General features: G+C 37.5%; 5 protein-coding genes across 7 annotated transcripts; 2 read left to right on the forward strand and 3 right to left on the reverse strand.

Annotated features, from left to right (window-relative positions):
* Positions 1-3: 3 nt before the first annotated feature.
* Positions 4-897, reverse strand: RpLP1 (Ribosomal protein LP1). The gene is made up of 3 exons (XM_090177405.1): positions 721-897; positions 201-399; positions 4-134 (listed from the first exon to the last, which is right to left on the reverse strand). Exons 1-3 carry the CDS (start codon positions 787-789, stop codon positions 61-63), a joined length of 342 nt encoding a protein of 113 aa, XP_090033531.1. The 5' UTR covers positions 790-897; the 3' UTR covers positions 4-60.
* A 432-nt stretch (positions 898-1,329) lies between these two features.
* mus302 (mutagen-sensitive 302) lies at positions 1,330-4,631 on the forward strand. Of its 2 annotated transcripts, none has more exons than XM_090177394.1 (11): positions 1,330-1,578; positions 1,711-1,877; positions 1,959-2,330; positions 2,401-2,486; positions 2,553-2,855; positions 2,924-3,143; positions 3,207-3,364; positions 3,438-3,656; positions 3,729-3,924; positions 3,995-4,186; positions 4,259-4,631. In XM_090177394.1, the coding sequence occupies exons 1-11, from the start codon at positions 1,515-1,517 to the stop codon at positions 4,418-4,420; spliced, it is 2,139 nt and encodes a 712-aa protein (XP_090033520.1). In that variant the 5' UTR covers positions 1,330-1,514; the 3' UTR covers positions 4,421-4,631. The 2 variants fall into 2 exon arrangements, with proteins under 2 accessions (XP_090033520.1, XP_090033521.1); XM_090177395.1 differs by having other exon boundaries at positions 1,348-1,442; positions 1,620-1,877.
* A 52-nt stretch (positions 4,632-4,683) lies between these two features.
* Positions 4,684-5,625, reverse strand: ATPsyndelta (ATP synthase, delta subunit). The gene is made up of 3 exons (XM_090177404.1): positions 5,399-5,625; positions 5,169-5,322; positions 4,684-4,959 (listed from the first exon to the last, which is right to left on the reverse strand). Exons 1-3 carry the CDS (start codon positions 5,519-5,521, stop codon positions 4,748-4,750), a joined length of 489 nt encoding a protein of 162 aa, XP_090033530.1. The 5' UTR covers positions 5,522-5,625; the 3' UTR covers positions 4,684-4,747.
* LOC149940740 (uncharacterized) lies at positions 5,455-7,043 on the forward strand. 2 transcript variants are annotated; one of them, XM_090177398.1, is made up of 3 exons: positions 5,455-5,824; positions 5,889-6,443; positions 6,513-7,043. In XM_090177398.1, exons 1-3 carry the CDS (start codon positions 5,758-5,760, stop codon positions 6,983-6,985), a joined length of 1,095 nt encoding a protein of 364 aa, XP_090033524.1. In that variant the 5' UTR covers positions 5,455-5,757; the 3' UTR covers positions 6,986-7,043. The 2 variants fall into 2 exon arrangements, with proteins under 2 accessions (XP_090033524.1, XP_090033523.1); XM_090177397.1 differs by having other exon boundaries at positions 5,889-7,043.
* A 23-nt stretch (positions 7,044-7,066) lies between these two features.
* On the reverse strand, positions 7,067-8,149 carry LOC149940741 (leukocyte receptor cluster member 1 homolog). Its single transcript, XM_090177403.1, has one exon. The coding sequence runs from the start codon at positions 7,946-7,948 to the stop codon at positions 7,112-7,114; it is 837 nt and encodes a 278-aa protein (XP_090033529.1). The 5' UTR covers positions 7,949-8,149; the 3' UTR covers positions 7,067-7,111.
* Positions 8,150-15,425: the final 7,276 nt, after the last annotated feature.

Consider the following 15,425-nt stretch of genomic DNA (forward strand, 5'->3'; position numbering starts at 1 on the left):
ATGTTGCTTTAACCTTAAAGCTTCTTTATTGTTTTGTAAAAATAAGGGATGGAATGACATTTAATCGAAGAGACCAAATCCCATATCATCATCTTCTTCGGACTCCGACTCCTTCTTCTCTTCCTTCTTAGCTTCTGGAAAGCAACATTAAACATGGAGAGATATAGTAAATGATTAAAATGGAATATTTCTAAGATTACCTTCTTTAGCGGGAGCACCTCCAGCGGCTGGGACTGCTGCTCCAGCTGCGGGAGCACCAGCAGCTCCTCCAGCACCAGATCCCACATTAGAGATTAAGGCCTTTAAATCCAGTCCTTCCAAAGCTTTGGCGAAAAGGCCAGGCCAGTAGGGCTCAACATCAACATTGGCGGCTTTCAAAATGGTGTTTATTTTTTCAGCCTGTATAATCAAAACCGTGGTTTTAACTAAGCCAATTGACCCACGTGCGATTTTCAGTGTAGGCCTAAGCAATATACATGATGAAAACACAATCTACTTTAATCAATTTAATCACCATATTAACTAATTCAAATCAAGAAATTTAATAAGGCGGAAGGTTTGATAATTACATATTGTTAATTATTTCGGTAAATTTTTTTAAAACGAAGGCATTAACGTATTAAAAATAAGTCATTAACAATTAACGTATGACAAAAAGCACGAGCAAGGCTTAACAAATTTGAGAAGAAAACGCTAATATGTAAATAATTTTTAACATACTGTAATTGCAATATCGTCGTCTTGAAGGATCAAGGCGCTGTAAACACAGGCAAGTTCGTCTGATGCCATTTTTTAAAAGTTTTTAGTTAACTTCGGTGCTCGTCGCCTGTAACGTGGCCTTAGCTCTAAAAAGAGAACAGAACACTAAAGAAACCAGAAACAGCCTGCCAGAAAGTGACTCTACAAATATAATTTCCTCTATTAACGAAATTTCGACCGCGAGGTGACTCTCATAAGTTGAAATTACGTCACAGTAGTCTTGGCGTTAGGGCCATAGAGATAGAAAAGAAATAGAGGGAAGATTACCGCGTTAAGGCACCCCTGTTTTTGACCGAGAAAATTCATCCCCCCCCACGCATGTATGAAAGTGGAGATGGGCAGAATTTGCAACGCCATCTATCCTTCCTATGTTTACATCAAATGACAGTTAATTTTCCAAAAGGCATAATGTATTTCATTTCACCGCGCGTCGATGGCGCCACGTAATCTGCCCATCTCATGGCTTCCTACATTGGCGAAAAGGGGGTCGGCACTCGCGGTCAACTTCGCCAGATACAATAGTGCCTCTATTTCTTCTCTATCTCTATGCTTAGGGGAGTTAGGGCTCAACTTCGTTCAAGAATTAAACAAAATTTTTCAAATTCTGTTTTACCGTTATAAAGGTTTTATTCATTTTACTTAAAAATTTATGTTGTCTTCTATCTATTCAGATCGAGAAAAAAGTACGGAAATTTTAACCGACACTAAGAATTTGTTGAATTCTGCATTGTTTTCATATAAATGGCATTTAGAGAATGAGTTTAGCAGCGTATTTTTTAGCCCTAATGGCGGCTGCTGAAGCTGATGCCGCTGAAGTTTGTAAGTGTTGGAGCTCTTAAAATATTGAATTTCTCCTTCAGCATTCATCTCTAGCGAAAGTTATATTTCTTCATCTTTCGCCTGGTTGAAAATCACAAAATTCTCTCTAATCGTCATTAAAAATAATGCCAGACTCTGATGATGATAACTCGTCGGACTCTGATGGAAATTACGCTGATATGGACAGTACTGATGTTTATAGTGGGCAATCAGATTCCGATTTAGACTTTATTACTAGTAGTGATTCTGAAGAGGACAATAGTGATTCAAGTGATGACAGAACTACTCTTGAATATAATGTATTACAATTATTTCATTTTAGAAGTAATTTTCCCAATGGTTAAATCTAATTGTGTAATTTGTAATTTGAAAATGTTTAGTCGAGTGATTCCAATGAAGCAAGGCCTGTAATTATAGAATCTAGTGAAGACGAGATGGAAGTTGAAATTGTTGGAAATAATGATAATGAAACCGAGACTGTAAATCCTGAGAATAGACAAACAAATGAAGGAGCAGATGGAGCTGTCAATCTAGTCACTGCCTCTGATAATAATAACATTAGTCAACTGGCCAGACCCTACTTTGCTAATGAAGTGGACCAGCATCAGCAAATCAATCATCCAAACACCTCCAATTCATCTTTAATAACCGAATCAGCCACCCATAAGCAAGAAAACGAAGAACCTGACCCAAAAAGGCCAAAAACTGAGGCTAATAATTCTTGTGATAAGAGTTTAGATGACGATGGCCAGGTATAAATATTTGGTTAATTGTATTAACAAAGTTTATTTCATGATAATTTATTGTTTGCGTATTTTCAAGAGTTGTCCAATTTGTTTTGAGTCTTGGACAACAAGTGGCGAACACAGACTCGTTTCCTTGCAATGTGGCCATCTCTTTGGAAAGCTGTAAGCTTTCATCTAAATTGTATTTTGGATATTGGTTCATGAAATGGATTTGGATGTTTTGTATAGGTGTATTGAAAAATGGATGAAGAATAGTTCCACAAGCGCTCGGAGTATTAAAGGAAAATGTCCTCAATGCAATGCTGTGGCCAAGAAAAATGATATTAGGCCAATTTACGCCCGTTGCTTGAAGGTTTTAGACACTTCAGAGAGGGATAGAGCCATTAAACAATTGGAAGAAGAGAAGGAAAAACGGATGAAGATGGAATTTGAGAAAAATCACTCTGTTCTGAAGCTTCAACTTGTTGTTGAAGAGTGTAACAAGCTAAAGCGAGAAATAATTGAACATAAAAGTATTATTGAAGAACTTAGGTACTTGAGTTTATTTTTGTCATTATTGTTTGAAATTAATAATTTAATATCCATATTTTTTTGAAAAGATATGCCAAATTTAAAGGTGGGAGAAATGGATTTGCAAATGGCTTAAATCAAGCAAGCTGTTCTCAAGTTCGACTTAAATCAGTGTATAAGTTGGAGAAAACCTTGGATCTCTGTAAAGAAGGAGGATGTCGGCTCTTGGCTACTTCAAAGATTCTTCCACTCATTCTAGCCTCCCAACGGAGTAAAACCTCTATATTTCCTGGTTATGGTGTTAAAAAAGTAATAAGTTGTTGAATTAATTACATTTATTATTTCTAAATTGGTATTATTTTCTTCTCCAAGATTTCTTCTTTAGATTTCCAACCAGCAGAATTTCTGTTTCTTCATTCAAAAGAAATCAAAGATATTGCATTTCATAGTCACGATTCCCTTATATTATCAGCCTCCATGGATAAAACTGTGAAACTAACAAATGTGTGTACCAATACAATTGTTCAAACGTATGTATTCTCTATATAAGTAACTTTTGATACTATAAGTTTTTAACCGTGGAACTTTTGTAATCAAAATAAGTTATCCGATGGATATGGAAGCTTGGAGCTGTGCGTGGAATACTGAGAGTGAACAATCTCATACTTTTTACGTAGGATTGAGAAATGGCTCAGTCCATGAAATGGACACGAGAATGCCTCCCAACACGGTTCAAACTCTCCCTCCACCTATTTTAGGAAATTCTAACTCACCCGTGGTCAGGCTTCAGTATATTCAAAGGGACTACATGAAACAGAAAGGGTAAGATATTTTTTCATCTTTTAGGAGGCTTCAGCCTAGTTATAACTTAAGTATTTTATGTTAAAATTTCAGTTGCGGAGGTCTTTTTGCATTGCAATTATCTACAAGCTGCTTCTACGAGTCCAAATTGGGTGGAAAATATAACACTCATCCATTACCATTGAAGGGTAGTTTTACGTCTCTCAGCCTAGAACCCACAACGGGACATATTCTCATATCATCTCGTCCCTCCCCACATGGTCCAAAGCAGGGAACTGTTAAACATATGGTTCGTTTTTTTATATTTAGTTCTTTCAACTTCATTTTTGAGAAAAATCCGTTAATTTTTCACTTTTTAGCTCTGTGAGCTTTGTCCAACCAATTCAGTCATTCAAGAACCTTCCCAAAGCAATTATTACTACACCTGCAATGTCCTTAATTCTATAGATGGAGGACCTATTCAGGCTCAAATCACCAGGTCACAATTGTTTTTGGATCCAGACTCTCTGAATGCGCCTTTGGTCTGTGCGGGAGATGAAGCTAGCCAATCTGTAATACTGTTTAATTTTTCATCAGGATTTTGCTATAAAAACGTCTAAATGGTTTTTTAATTTAATTCGTAGGCTTTAATTTGGGATATAAGCAGTGGCCTCCAAAAAGAAACTCTGGGAGCCAATCTTCCTGTTCTGGATGTTTTGAACTTAAATAGTGGTCGCGATTTTTGTTTGGCAACCTTAACTAAGGAGTCAGTTAGGTTTTACAAATACCACAATTATTCCATATAAATGTGATTGACTCTTGAAAATTTATTTTTCTACCACTTGTGTAAATATTTATGTAAATAATCTTTCAAATTTGACCTTAAGAGGAGCTCAGGTGTGTTTTTTGACCTTGGTAACTTAATGCTAAAATTGAAGTCTTAAGACATGGGGGGGAGAAAAAAAATGTGAATTTTTCAGGTTAACTTTATAAAAATAAAATTTAAATTGTGATTTTTTTTTAATGTCAATTCTCTTCCAATAAGGACAATTTTTTTTTCCTTTCCAGGTTTATTAATTATTAACTATTGGAATCAGAATTACATACAATTATTTTTTTAACATCAGTTTTGTCTATTCAACTGCCTTGACTAGCGCTTCGTATGTTTCAATAGAAATTTGAGCTTCAGCCTTGTCTTTTTCTGAAGAGGCAGAAGCTAAAGCTTGTTGGGCTTTGCCAAGGCCTTCACGAGCTGCTTGAACATCAAGTTGTTCAACGGGATATGCTTCTTCAGCAAGAACTTGAACTGAAGAGTCATCATTTACGCTGATTGTACCACTACTAACTGGAATTCATTTTAACAGAGGTTAATTTTGCAATACTCAATTTAAATAATGTATATTAACCAAATTTTAAATGACATTATTGAGTGTGATACTAGCACTACATGTCTTGGGAAAACACAAAACAGCATGATTTACTTTTTTTTACCATAACATGTATTGGTATTTTCACATGTAAAATGAATTTTAAAAGCTATCAATTGTGTAATACCAAAGAATTTCTTCGCAGTGCCACTTTCTTCGTAGACTGTTACCACTCCTGGTCTAATGACTGCTAATGATGGAACGTGATTTGGTAATATACCAAAGCTACCACTATATGATGGTACGTCTACTTGCTTTACACTTGTACCATTGTAATGAACCTATTTTAGAATTTTTTTAAATCATTTTAACCTGCAAAGTGGATTAAAGAATGATGTAAAGGTGAAAAGGTCATACATGTGAAGGGGATGCGAAAGTCAGAGGCATTTGAGCGTCGGCGTAGCTACGAATCGACGATTTCAGTGAAGCCCGAAGTATTGGAGAAGTAAGGGATGATGTTAATTTTCTAAAAAGTGCCATTTTTTTAATTTTTCAATTAATTTTACTTCTAATTACGAATACTTTCCTTACTAATCTCTTCGGGTCAGGGCCATAGACTATTAACCCAAGCGAACCGACAAATATTTTTCTTCAATCTAGCAGAGCCATCTGTTACGAGAAATATTCTAATATTCCAATTTTCCCGCCGTTTTTGAAACTCGTTTAAAACTTTCGCGTTCATTTTGCGTTTTACTAGATGGGGACTTCTCAGTTTAATGTGTAATATGGAAACTAACGTGGATATTAATTCCTTATCACCAGAAAGTACGCCAGATATTATGGGTAAAACATATGTGATTGTGTAATTTGACAAAAAGTTACTGCGCTTACATTTCTTTTTTTTTAGGTTGTATTCCTGTGGAAATATTAAAGACGCCAGAGAGAAAAAGACAATATTCTTCCTTGAAATGTATTGATTTAGTTGAATCTACAAGCATTGAAATTGATGAACAATTTTCTCACTCACCATCTCTACTTGCAAATGCATCATTTCAAGAAGGCAGTAGAACTCATCAAATAACATCCAAAAATAATACAGAATTAATAGGCTTCAGTGATTTCATATACAATGAGACTCTAAGCAACGCATCTATTCAATCTATCCCTCCTCAAGGCAGCACATCAGATTTTCATTCTCTGAACACTCAAACCAACTATCTCACTCCCAGACCAACACCAACAGTTACTAAACAGGGAAAGCGTCAAGCTACTAAACGAAGAGCAATACAGGATTACCTTCCTGAAAACCTGAAACAGCAAAATGCGGTCAGTAAAAGCGTCAAAGTAGGCTGGACTAAAAAGGGTTCAAATACTCAAAAACAAATCAAAGATCGCCGAATTGAATCCAATGATTTAATCAATCCAAATGAAAAAGAAATTTCAGAATTCGCAATACTACTAGGTTTAAAAGATGGTTTAAGTAATCTTGATGAGAAGTTTAAAACTGAAATTGAAATTGATGACATTGCAGATTTGAATAAATTTCTAGACATTCTGAAGCATCTGAACTTACGTCAAACAATGGAGCATAAAAGTTCACCAGGCAGCACATTTAACTGCAGAAGAAATAAACTGGAGAAACTGTTTTTGTTACATTCCACACTTACGCTAAAGATCAATAAAAATAAAGAAATGCCTTCATCTAAGCCTGGAGTAATGATGGACCATGAGTCCACGGAATCTACCTCGATTGCCTCAGACCAAGCACCTGAAACCACTTGCTCAAGTTCGCCACAAACTCAAAATAATGCTTCTACTTGGAGCAATAACGCAAACGGAATAAATTGGCGAAATATAAAAATTCGCAAAGTACAAAGACATGAATGGATTCGCATTCCTGCAAATGAATTGGAATCAATTCAAAAACAATTCTCTGATGAGAGGGTTTTTCGAAATACAACCATTCCTCTAAAAGTTTGGGACCAAATTAATGACTGGTCATAATATCTTTTCTTTTAAAACCACTCTAAAAATATTTTATCTATGTACAAATTAATATACATTGCATATATAATAATCACAAATTTCATATAAATAATGTTTTATTATCTTTTTAACAAATTATAGAAATTATTTTGATGGCTGATTTTGACGTGCCAAATGAGGGTTAAATTGGGAATTATAACGGTTCTGGCGCTCATCAATGGCAATTGGTTTTGCTTGAGATTTAGGTAAATCTCCTCTTAGCTTGGCAAGTAATTGACGCTCTCTTTCTCTTTCACACTTCTCCCGTTTCAGTCTTTCTTCTCTGAGTTTTTCCAAGTTAGATTTCTGCCTTTCTGTGTCATCATTATCAGTTCCTTCATGACTCCTTTTTCGATGTTTCCTATTGATTGTGTCTGTGCTTTTCTTATTGTCCAAAGCGGTTTTCGTCTTTGAATCATCCTTTCCAAATGACATTTTTAAGTATTTTTTCATGTCATTCATAGGATCCAAAAACTCTTTGCTGTTACTGCTAGATTTTGGTTTCTCTTTCTTTTCATCTTCTATCCTATCTTCGTGAGATTTCAAATACCAAGGTATTTCCCCAGATGATTCTGTAGATCCTTGCCCCAGGTAGTTTAATAAACCAATGCTTTTTTCATATTTTTCTTGTTCATCTTTCTTTTCCGTTTCATGCTCTTTATTTACACCTCCGGTATATCTCCCATCACGTTCTATATCTTCAAAGAAGTTAAGGTGTCTATTTGCTACATCACCGGGTGTGGGTAATTGCTCGCAATTGTCCGGATCTTTACTGGTTCGGGCTTTGGCTCTCAACAAATTTGTTCGCGCTTCTTGCTCCGCCAACAATATACGTCTCTGATTTTCTTTCTCTTTTTCAAGAGCCTCTGCTTCATCTCTTCGCACCCTTGCAATGTTCTCCTTAGTACGAACATGCCAACGTTTTTTTGGAAGAATGTTCATTTGGTAAAATCAAGAATGTATTTGGGTAATATAGTCAAAATAGTACTTAAAAAGTATTTTCAAACTTGGAAAATATCTCAAAATTTTAAACTCAATCAATATTTTCTTTCTAGCTTTTACGCGGGGGCAGTCCTTTGGAATGGCCGCTGTTGTTTACATATTTAAGCCCTCCGATTGGTTGAATATGACACGCAGGATTATTCAGCCTTAGAAGGTTAGATGCATGAGGCGGATAAGTCAGACTTGCATTCCTCCAAATTATCCTCTTTTATTGCGTGGGAGCGCCATCTAGATTAATAATTTTGAGTGAAGATAGAAATAAATGAAAATAAATATTTATTTAATAGTCATTTTCATAATTTAAATATGAATATAATTAAGTATTTTCATAATTAATTTAATCGATCACGCCATTTTTTTTTTCAAAAAATAATAAACTTTATTTTGGTGCACATGACAACTAGGCCTTCGCACCATACACACCCTGATACAAATACTCAAAAACAAAAGAAAAAGAAAAAATATATATACAGAAAGATAAAAGTTGGCAGTCCTTTCTACTGTTTTCTCTTCTGTGTTTTTAACAAAAAAAAACAAAAACAAAAATGACTATTTATGTCTGCTTTGTATTCTACTTGCGATCACGCCATTGTTCACTTCATTTTTCTGTAATAGAGAGGGCGTTGTTGACTTATCCTCCTTTACTTGGGGGGGCGGGGGGAAGAGAAATTCTGATTCATTGTGCGACAGGCGTTTCTGTTACTGGTATAGCGTAATCAAACCACCTAAAAGTTGAATAACCCTGGCTTAGGTACGACCAAGAAGTTTTTTAATAGAAAGAATACCAAGAATGTATTTATTTAAACTTAGGTCTTTCGGTTTAGCATTAACAACTAATTAACCTTTTTTGTCAGCAATTAAGGGCTGACAACTCTCCGCGAGTCTTTGGAAGTTGGAACTGTAAGATATGCATGCCTTAAGGGGTAAGGGTTGCAATTACTAGTGTGCTTTACCAGGGTGTAGGGGTTTGCACACTGGGAGATGTTTCCCTTGGACTCACCTCGGTCTGACTTAGCTCAGGTAAGAGCTTGTAACTGTGCTTCGGCTCCGACTAACGGGTGCGGTTCTTTTTATCGCTTCAAAAAGGTTTGTTTTTCAGCTATGGTGGACCTCCGTATAAGGCGAAGTGGTCCTTGCTTTCCAGTCTTTTGTATCAAATCAAGCCGATGAGTTTCGGCTCAAGCGTGCTGCGCGGGGGTGCAGAGCTTCAGTGTGCCTGTCGTCCTGCCGGTGGGTAACTTCTCTACCGGGTCCGAACTCCATAATTTTCCCCACGGCTGTGTCCAAAGTGGGAGAAGGTCGTCCCATTGTTGCACTTTTCGGGGGGTTGAATGGCGTGTGTCAGTGGTACGACTGTCAGAATCGTGGTTGTTAGTCACTAGTCCGCGCTGTGGGTGCAATCGAAGGGTATTATTATAAGACTACCGGTAATATAGAAGAACTAATATCCCAGTTGCACCGGTATAAATAAATTCTTGCCAGGAAAACAGCCGCCTCTAGGTTTTTTAACGGAGAAGTCCAGGCCTATTGAAAAATCCAAAGCAAAAATTAAACTTTCTTTAGAAATATAATGATGAATTGTTGAATGGGAACATAAAGTAAACACTCGATCAGTTCGGGTTTGTATGAGATAATTATTGATTTTAAAAACTTTTTTCTCATTTATCGTCATTAAAATAGCCTGACGGTAATTTTTCAATGACGGAGGTAAGCAGTGACTAATTTCAAGTTCGAAAACTTCCGATTACACAATCGCTCTGTGACAGACAATTATATTTATTCTATGATACTATTTATGCTTATGTGTATTATGTTACTTATGCTATTTTAAACATTTAAAACGTTTTAATTTCTGATTTATGAAAAGGCTTTTTTAACGCGGATAAAAATACATGTGATCAAAAGTATCTTGGAACGGTTTTCAATTTCCTTTGGTCAAGAGACCTCTCACAACCCAAATTAACTGCAAGCAAAAGATAAATGAGATATTGATCTTTGATCCGTTTTTGGCGCATTTTGTATTGTAAGAAGCTAGGGCTTGAGGTTTATTTCTAGTGAACAAGGCGAGATAAAAATTTAAGTTAGAAGAAACCACCTATGGACTGTGAGAAGGATGATAAAATACGCGAAAAAGTAGATTAGTCCATAATTAAAAGGGATAATATAGCTAAATCCTAAACAAATTTGAAGAAATTAAAAAACTTACTAATAACTCGTACCAATAGGTCTTCGAGCACAAAACGCGAAACTCGGATCAAATAGATCTTCGAGTAATAAAATAAATTAAAATTAAATAAAATAGCCAGAAATTCCAACGGTAGACCGGTTTCGTTCTATTTGGAACTCATCAGTACCGTGCGGGAAATCTGGCTGGCGACTGTCAAATCTAAAGGAGAAACCAAGGATCCTTTATAAAGGATCCTTGCATATAGCAACGGAAAGCCGAAAAGGGGGGAGTGTGGTGGAGAATAGAATATACGATAAGTTAAGTTTCCGAGATAAACATTTAATGATGTTAGCCTTTTGGGTTTTTGTTTAACCCAAGCCTAATTTAACCTAACTGTTTCGTTAGTTAAAATTATAAGCTTCTCTTACAAGTTACAACAATCGGTTTAAAAGGTAGGTCTCTGAACTTTTGTTAGGTGAAAACTAAACTAAAAAATTAAAGTTGGAAAAATGTCACAATTTGATTTGGCCTATCTGCTATCACGAGGGGCGGAAGTTTTTCAAATGACTCTGCGGCACGTTTACTACGACCAAAAGTAGCATAAGACCCAAAAGTGTGTCAGAACGGTAAAGTAGAATAATGAGAGTTTGTCGCAAAGTAAACAAGTCGGCCCAGGCCGTAATATTAGTTCCACATCAGTGTATTAGAGTGGACAAATATATACACCCTTAGTAGACACAGGTAGGCAAACTAATACAAAAGCTAATGAGGCTACGTGATTTATTATCTTTTTATAAATAAATTGCCACCCTAAGTTAAAGAGTGGATGCCGCCCACCATCAGCTGACCCGGGTGGGCAAACTAATAAAAAATCTGTTGGGCCCATGTGATTTCCTATTGTTTGAAATAAAATTCACCATCCTATGTTAAAGAGTGGCCACCGCCCACCCTCATGAAATCAACTTTTTTTCCGGTAACTCTCCCTTTAAGGGGGTTGGTCGGAGGGGGCGGAAATTAACGGCACTGCGTGCGCGTTAAAGAGTTCTATCGAATGAGACCAACTGTTTTTTTTTTCGGTCACTATCCCTTTAATAAGAAAGTGCCACACTTATTTATTACTTCTGACCATACACGGTTTCGATAAGAAAGTGCCACACTTATTTATTACTTCTGACCATACACGGTTTCGCTAAGAAAGTGCCACACTTATTTATTTCTTCTGACCATACACGGTTTCGATAAGAAAGTGCCACACTTATTTATTACTTCTGACCATACACGGTTTCCATAAGAAAGTGCCACACTTATTTATTACTTCTGACCATACACGGTTTCGATAAGAAAGTGCCACACTTCTTACTTTTGACCAAACACGGTTTTGATAAGAAAGTGCCACACTTATTATCCCCAGTCCGACCCGCAGACCGCACCGTCAGCGGGGGCTCGCGATTCAGGGGCGAGGGAGAAAATTGTCGGGCGAAAAAGCCTATGTATTACGAAAAGAGAACGGAATATGGTTGTCCGCAAATCCCCAGTCCGACCCGCAGACCGCACCGTCAGCGGGGGCTCGCGATTCAGGGGCGAGGGAGAAAATTGTCGGGCGAAAAAGCCTATGTGATACGAAAAGAGAACGGAATATGGTTGTCCGCAAATCCCCAGTCCGACCCGCAGACCGCACCGTCAGCGGGGCCTCGCGATTCAGGGGCGAGGGAGAAAATTGTCGGGCGAAAAAGCCTATGTGATACGAAAAGATAACGGAATATGGTTGTCCGCAAATCCCCAGTCCGACCCGCAGGGGGTCGAAATTAGGGCGGGGGGAGGCGGAGTTTGAGGTTAGCTTGACCCTAAAACGCCGTAAATATACGTAAAAAAACCCGGAAAAAGGAACGAGAATTGCGACAACTTAACTTGACAAATCCCCCTCGCGTTGCAATGAAAGACTAGATTTTCCGAGTAAATAAAGAGCGGTGTGGCGCAGTTGTTAGAGGCGTCGGGTGTAGGAGATTACGCGGCGAGCGGCTATCTGTGTTCGAGCCCCGGCCAGGCCAGCAATATAAATTATATTAATAAATTATTTTTCGCAGCTCCATCTACCGTGTCGTCGCTTTTCCACAACAAACACACAAACAACAACACTTAACGACAATCCGTCCATAGCAATAGTCCCACTTCGATATATATATCTCGATGTGGAACTAAAAAGGGAAACGAGGAGGGGGGTCGTCATCATAATCGAGGTACTCCAGTGCCGCCGAGAAAATCGCACCAGATTGTAGACTAAATATAATGTTGTTACTGCTAGTACTATTCCAACTAGTAGGTTATAGCATGGGGCAAATATTTGGCCCATGGTTATAGTCTATAGCGTGACTAGGTCTCACTAGAAAATTTAATAGGCGCGAAACAGCTGACATACTTTTGGGTCTTATGCTACTTTTGCTACTGCTTATAGTAAACAAACCTCTCCAGTTTGCAGAGCCACGCAGCGGCCAACGTGATAAGTTCATAAACTGCTAGATTTTCGTCTGGTAAGAAGACGATTTGCTATTATATTATGGCATCTGCTTAGTAGACGAAAAGCAAGCAGTTTAAGAGCTTTTCGCGTTGGCTATATGTAAACTGAATAGGCTAATTGCCGATGTGTACATCGCATCAAAGCTCAATATCTTACGCGTGTGTCTAACGAGGTAATATAGGTAAAAATACAATCCGTATGGGTATAGAGTAGTGTCAGAGCTACATCACGCAACGTCACCCATGCTTTTTCCTATAGAGTAGTATCACCTCGTAGCTTTGGCCATGGCGCGTTTTTTCTCTATAGGAAAAAGCATGGGTGACGTTGCGTGATGTAGCACTGACACTACTCTATAGAGAAAAAAACGCGCCTAAAATGGCGGCCATGGCCAAAGCTACGAGGTGATACTACTCTATATCAGGAAACTATATAGGTATGCACTTGGAATGTCTAAGGAAGATTTTTACGGTCGTGTCTTAAAGTGGGAAAACTCACGAGAAAAACTCTCTCGCCTCGCTACCCTAATTCGACGAAAACTCGTCATACTAAAAGTAGCATGCTACTTTTGTTTATACATAAAACGTTAAAACACTTGTCTGCCCAATGTTTCAGAAACGCATTATATGCAAAATTTTTGAATAAAATCGAAATTTGATTATATAATGAAAATTAGAAAACTACGCCCGCTACCCGCTAGCGAATAGGAAATACGTTGTTCAGGTTTTTATAATGGCTTTTCAGAAAAAGGCAAAGTTAACAATTTTAAATATAGCGAATCTATTAAATAATTAAGTAAAAGGCCTCAACACGAGTAATGCGTTTTCATTGATTTTCATGGATACGGGTCATTCATATTCCTAGCTCCTATGAGTCCTATCACAAGAAGCGGCCATAAAAAAAAAAGTTTTTTTATTTCTTTTTTAATTTTAATTTCTTCAAATTTGTTTAGGATTTAGCTATATTATCCCTTTTAATTATGGACTAATCTACTTTTTAGCGTATTTTATCATCCTTCTCACAGTCCATAGGTGGTTTCTTCTAACTTAACTTATCGTATATACTATTCTCCACCACTCTCCCCACTTTTCGGCTTTCCATTGCTATATGCACGGCCAACTTTGATCACGCGCTACTACGGCCAACACATTCGTCGAAATTCCGCGAGCAAGGATTTTCCCCCTATAAACTGTACTATAATCTTGGAGGAATAAAACAAGTATAAATGAGTTGCGGAGAGCTGGGAAATCGATTTCGTCAGTGAACGTGAACTCGCGCGAGACGGAGGGGTTCAAACGCGACTAGCGCCAACTGCATACGCTATTTTGCAACTATTATCATATTATATCATTGTTTTCGCGTCGTCTGGTTTGTTTTGAAACATTTCTAAATTCTTTGCGCCTTTTTCCAAAATGACTCGTATTTGCTTGGAGGAATAAAACAAACCAGACGACGCGAAAACAATGCTTTAAAATGAGAATAGTTTCAAAATTCCGAATGCAGTTGGCGCTAGTCGCGTTTGAACCCCTCCGTCTCGCGCGAGTTCTCGGTCCCTAACGAAACCGATTTCGCAGCTCTCCGCAACTCCTGTATACTTGTTTTATTCCTCCAAGCTATAATGTGTAGGAGATCAGCGCCACGCTCGGTGGTTATATTGTCCCCAATGTAAAAACTATACTAAAAATAATAATCCGCTAGGGGCGTTGACGTCATACACATCTTTTGCTCATAGGTTAACACAGGAACGTCAACGAATAAGATGGCCGCTGTAGCGCGAGAGATGCGCGAGAAATCAAAGTTGGTCGTGCTATATGCAACGCGTTTTGAAATTTTTAATGTTTAGGCTTAGTTTCTCTTTTAGATTTAACAGTCACCAGCCAGATTTTCCGCACGGTACTGATGAGTTCCAAATAGAACGAAACCGGTCTACCGTTGGAATTTCTGGCTATTTTATTTATTTTTAATTTAGTTTATTACTCGAAGATCTATTTGATCCGAGTTTCGCGTTTTTTGTTTGCTCGAAGACCTATTGGTACGAGTTATTAGTAAGTTTTTTAATTTCTTCAAATTTGTTTAGGATTTAGCTATATTATCCCTTTTAATTATGGACTAATCTACTTTTTCGCGTATTTTATCATATAAAAAACAAGACGGCCCAGGCCGTAATATTAGTTCCACATCGGTAGTAGACACAGGTAGGCAAACTAATACAAAAGCTGTTGAGGCCATGTGATTTCCTATCTTTAGATATATAAAATTCTATCCTAAGTTGAAGGATTAAAACTTGGGCGCCACCCACTCTCAGAAGACCCGGGTGGGCAAACCAATACAAAAGCTGTTGAGGCCATGTGATCTCCTATCGTTTGATAGACTGAAAGTATCAAAGGTGAAATAGGTAAGCAAAACATGAACATGGGCGTCGCCGTCAAAGGCCGGACGACTCGGGTCGTTTGTGAACGGAATGACGATAATAAAATGAAATTAATGTTGGGAATTATAAATTTTTTAAATAAATAATAAAACTTTGAAGAAACGACAAAACAATTGTTTTAATTTTTGTAATGTTAGTAACTAAACCTAAATAAGAAAAGTGAAACAGAATTTAAAAGTAAATCAATTACAAATATCACGCCCAAAATAGAACAAGTCGGCCCAGGCCGTAATATTAGTTCCACATCGGCGTATTCGGGTAGGCAAACCCATTAACCCATTAACAGGTAGGCAAACTAATACAAAAG

Source organism: Leiobunum rupestre, chromosome 6, assembly GCF_980474605.1.
Source record: "Leiobunum rupestre chromosome 6, qqLeiRupe1.1.hap1, whole genome shotgun sequence".
In the NCBI taxonomy this organism is placed as follows: domain Eukaryota; kingdom Metazoa; phylum Arthropoda; class Arachnida; order Opiliones; family Sclerosomatidae; genus Leiobunum; species Leiobunum rupestre.

Excerpts from the sequence above, each read along its gene's own strand:
- mus302 (XM_090177394.1), top strand. The coding sequence starts at position 1,515 with ATGAGTTTAGCAGCGTATTTTTTAGCCCTAATGGCGGCTGCTGAAGCT. Across the intron at positions 1,878-1,958 it reads GAACTACTCTTGAATATAAT|TCGAGTGATTCCAATGAAGC; the intron begins GTATTACAATTA and ends GAAAATGTTTAG. Across the intron at positions 2,487-2,552 it reads GGCCATCTCTTTGGAAAGCT|GTGTATTGAAAAATGGATGA; the intron begins GTAAGCTTTCAT and ends TGTTTTGTATAG.
- LOC149940740 (XM_090177397.1), top strand. The coding sequence starts at position 5,758 with ATGTGTAATATGGAAACTAACGTGGATATTAATTCCTTATCACCAGAA. Across the intron at positions 5,825-5,888 it reads AAGTACGCCAGATATTATGG|GTTGTATTCCTGTGGAAATA; the intron begins GTAAAACATATG and ends CTTTTTTTTTAG.
- RpLP1 (XM_090177405.1), bottom strand. The coding sequence starts at position 789 with ATGGCATCAGACGAACTTGCCTGTGTTTACAGCGCCTTGATCCTTCAA. Across the intron at positions 400-720 it reads ACGACGATATTGCAATTACA|GCTGAAAAAATAAACACCAT; the intron begins GTATGTTAAAAA and ends TTGATTATACAG. Across the intron at positions 135-200 it reads AGGTGCTCCCGCTAAAGAAG|AAGCTAAGAAGGAAGAGAAG; the intron begins GTAATCTTAGAA and ends GTTGCTTTCCAG.
- ATPsyndelta (XM_090177404.1), bottom strand. The coding sequence starts at position 5,521 with ATGGCACTTTTTAGAAAATTAACATCATCCCTTACTTCTCCAATACTT. Across the intron at positions 5,323-5,398 it reads CTTTCGCATCCCCTTCACAT|GTTCATTACAATGGTACAAG; the intron begins GTATGACCTTTT and ends ATTCTAAAATAG. Across the intron at positions 4,960-5,168 it reads CACTGCGAAGAAATTCTTTG|TTAGTAGTGGTACAATCAGC; the intron begins GTATTACACAAT and ends AATGAATTCCAG.
- LOC149940741 (XM_090177403.1), bottom strand. The coding sequence starts at position 7,948 with ATGAACATTCTTCCAAAAAAACGTTGGCATGTTCGTACTAAGGAGAAC.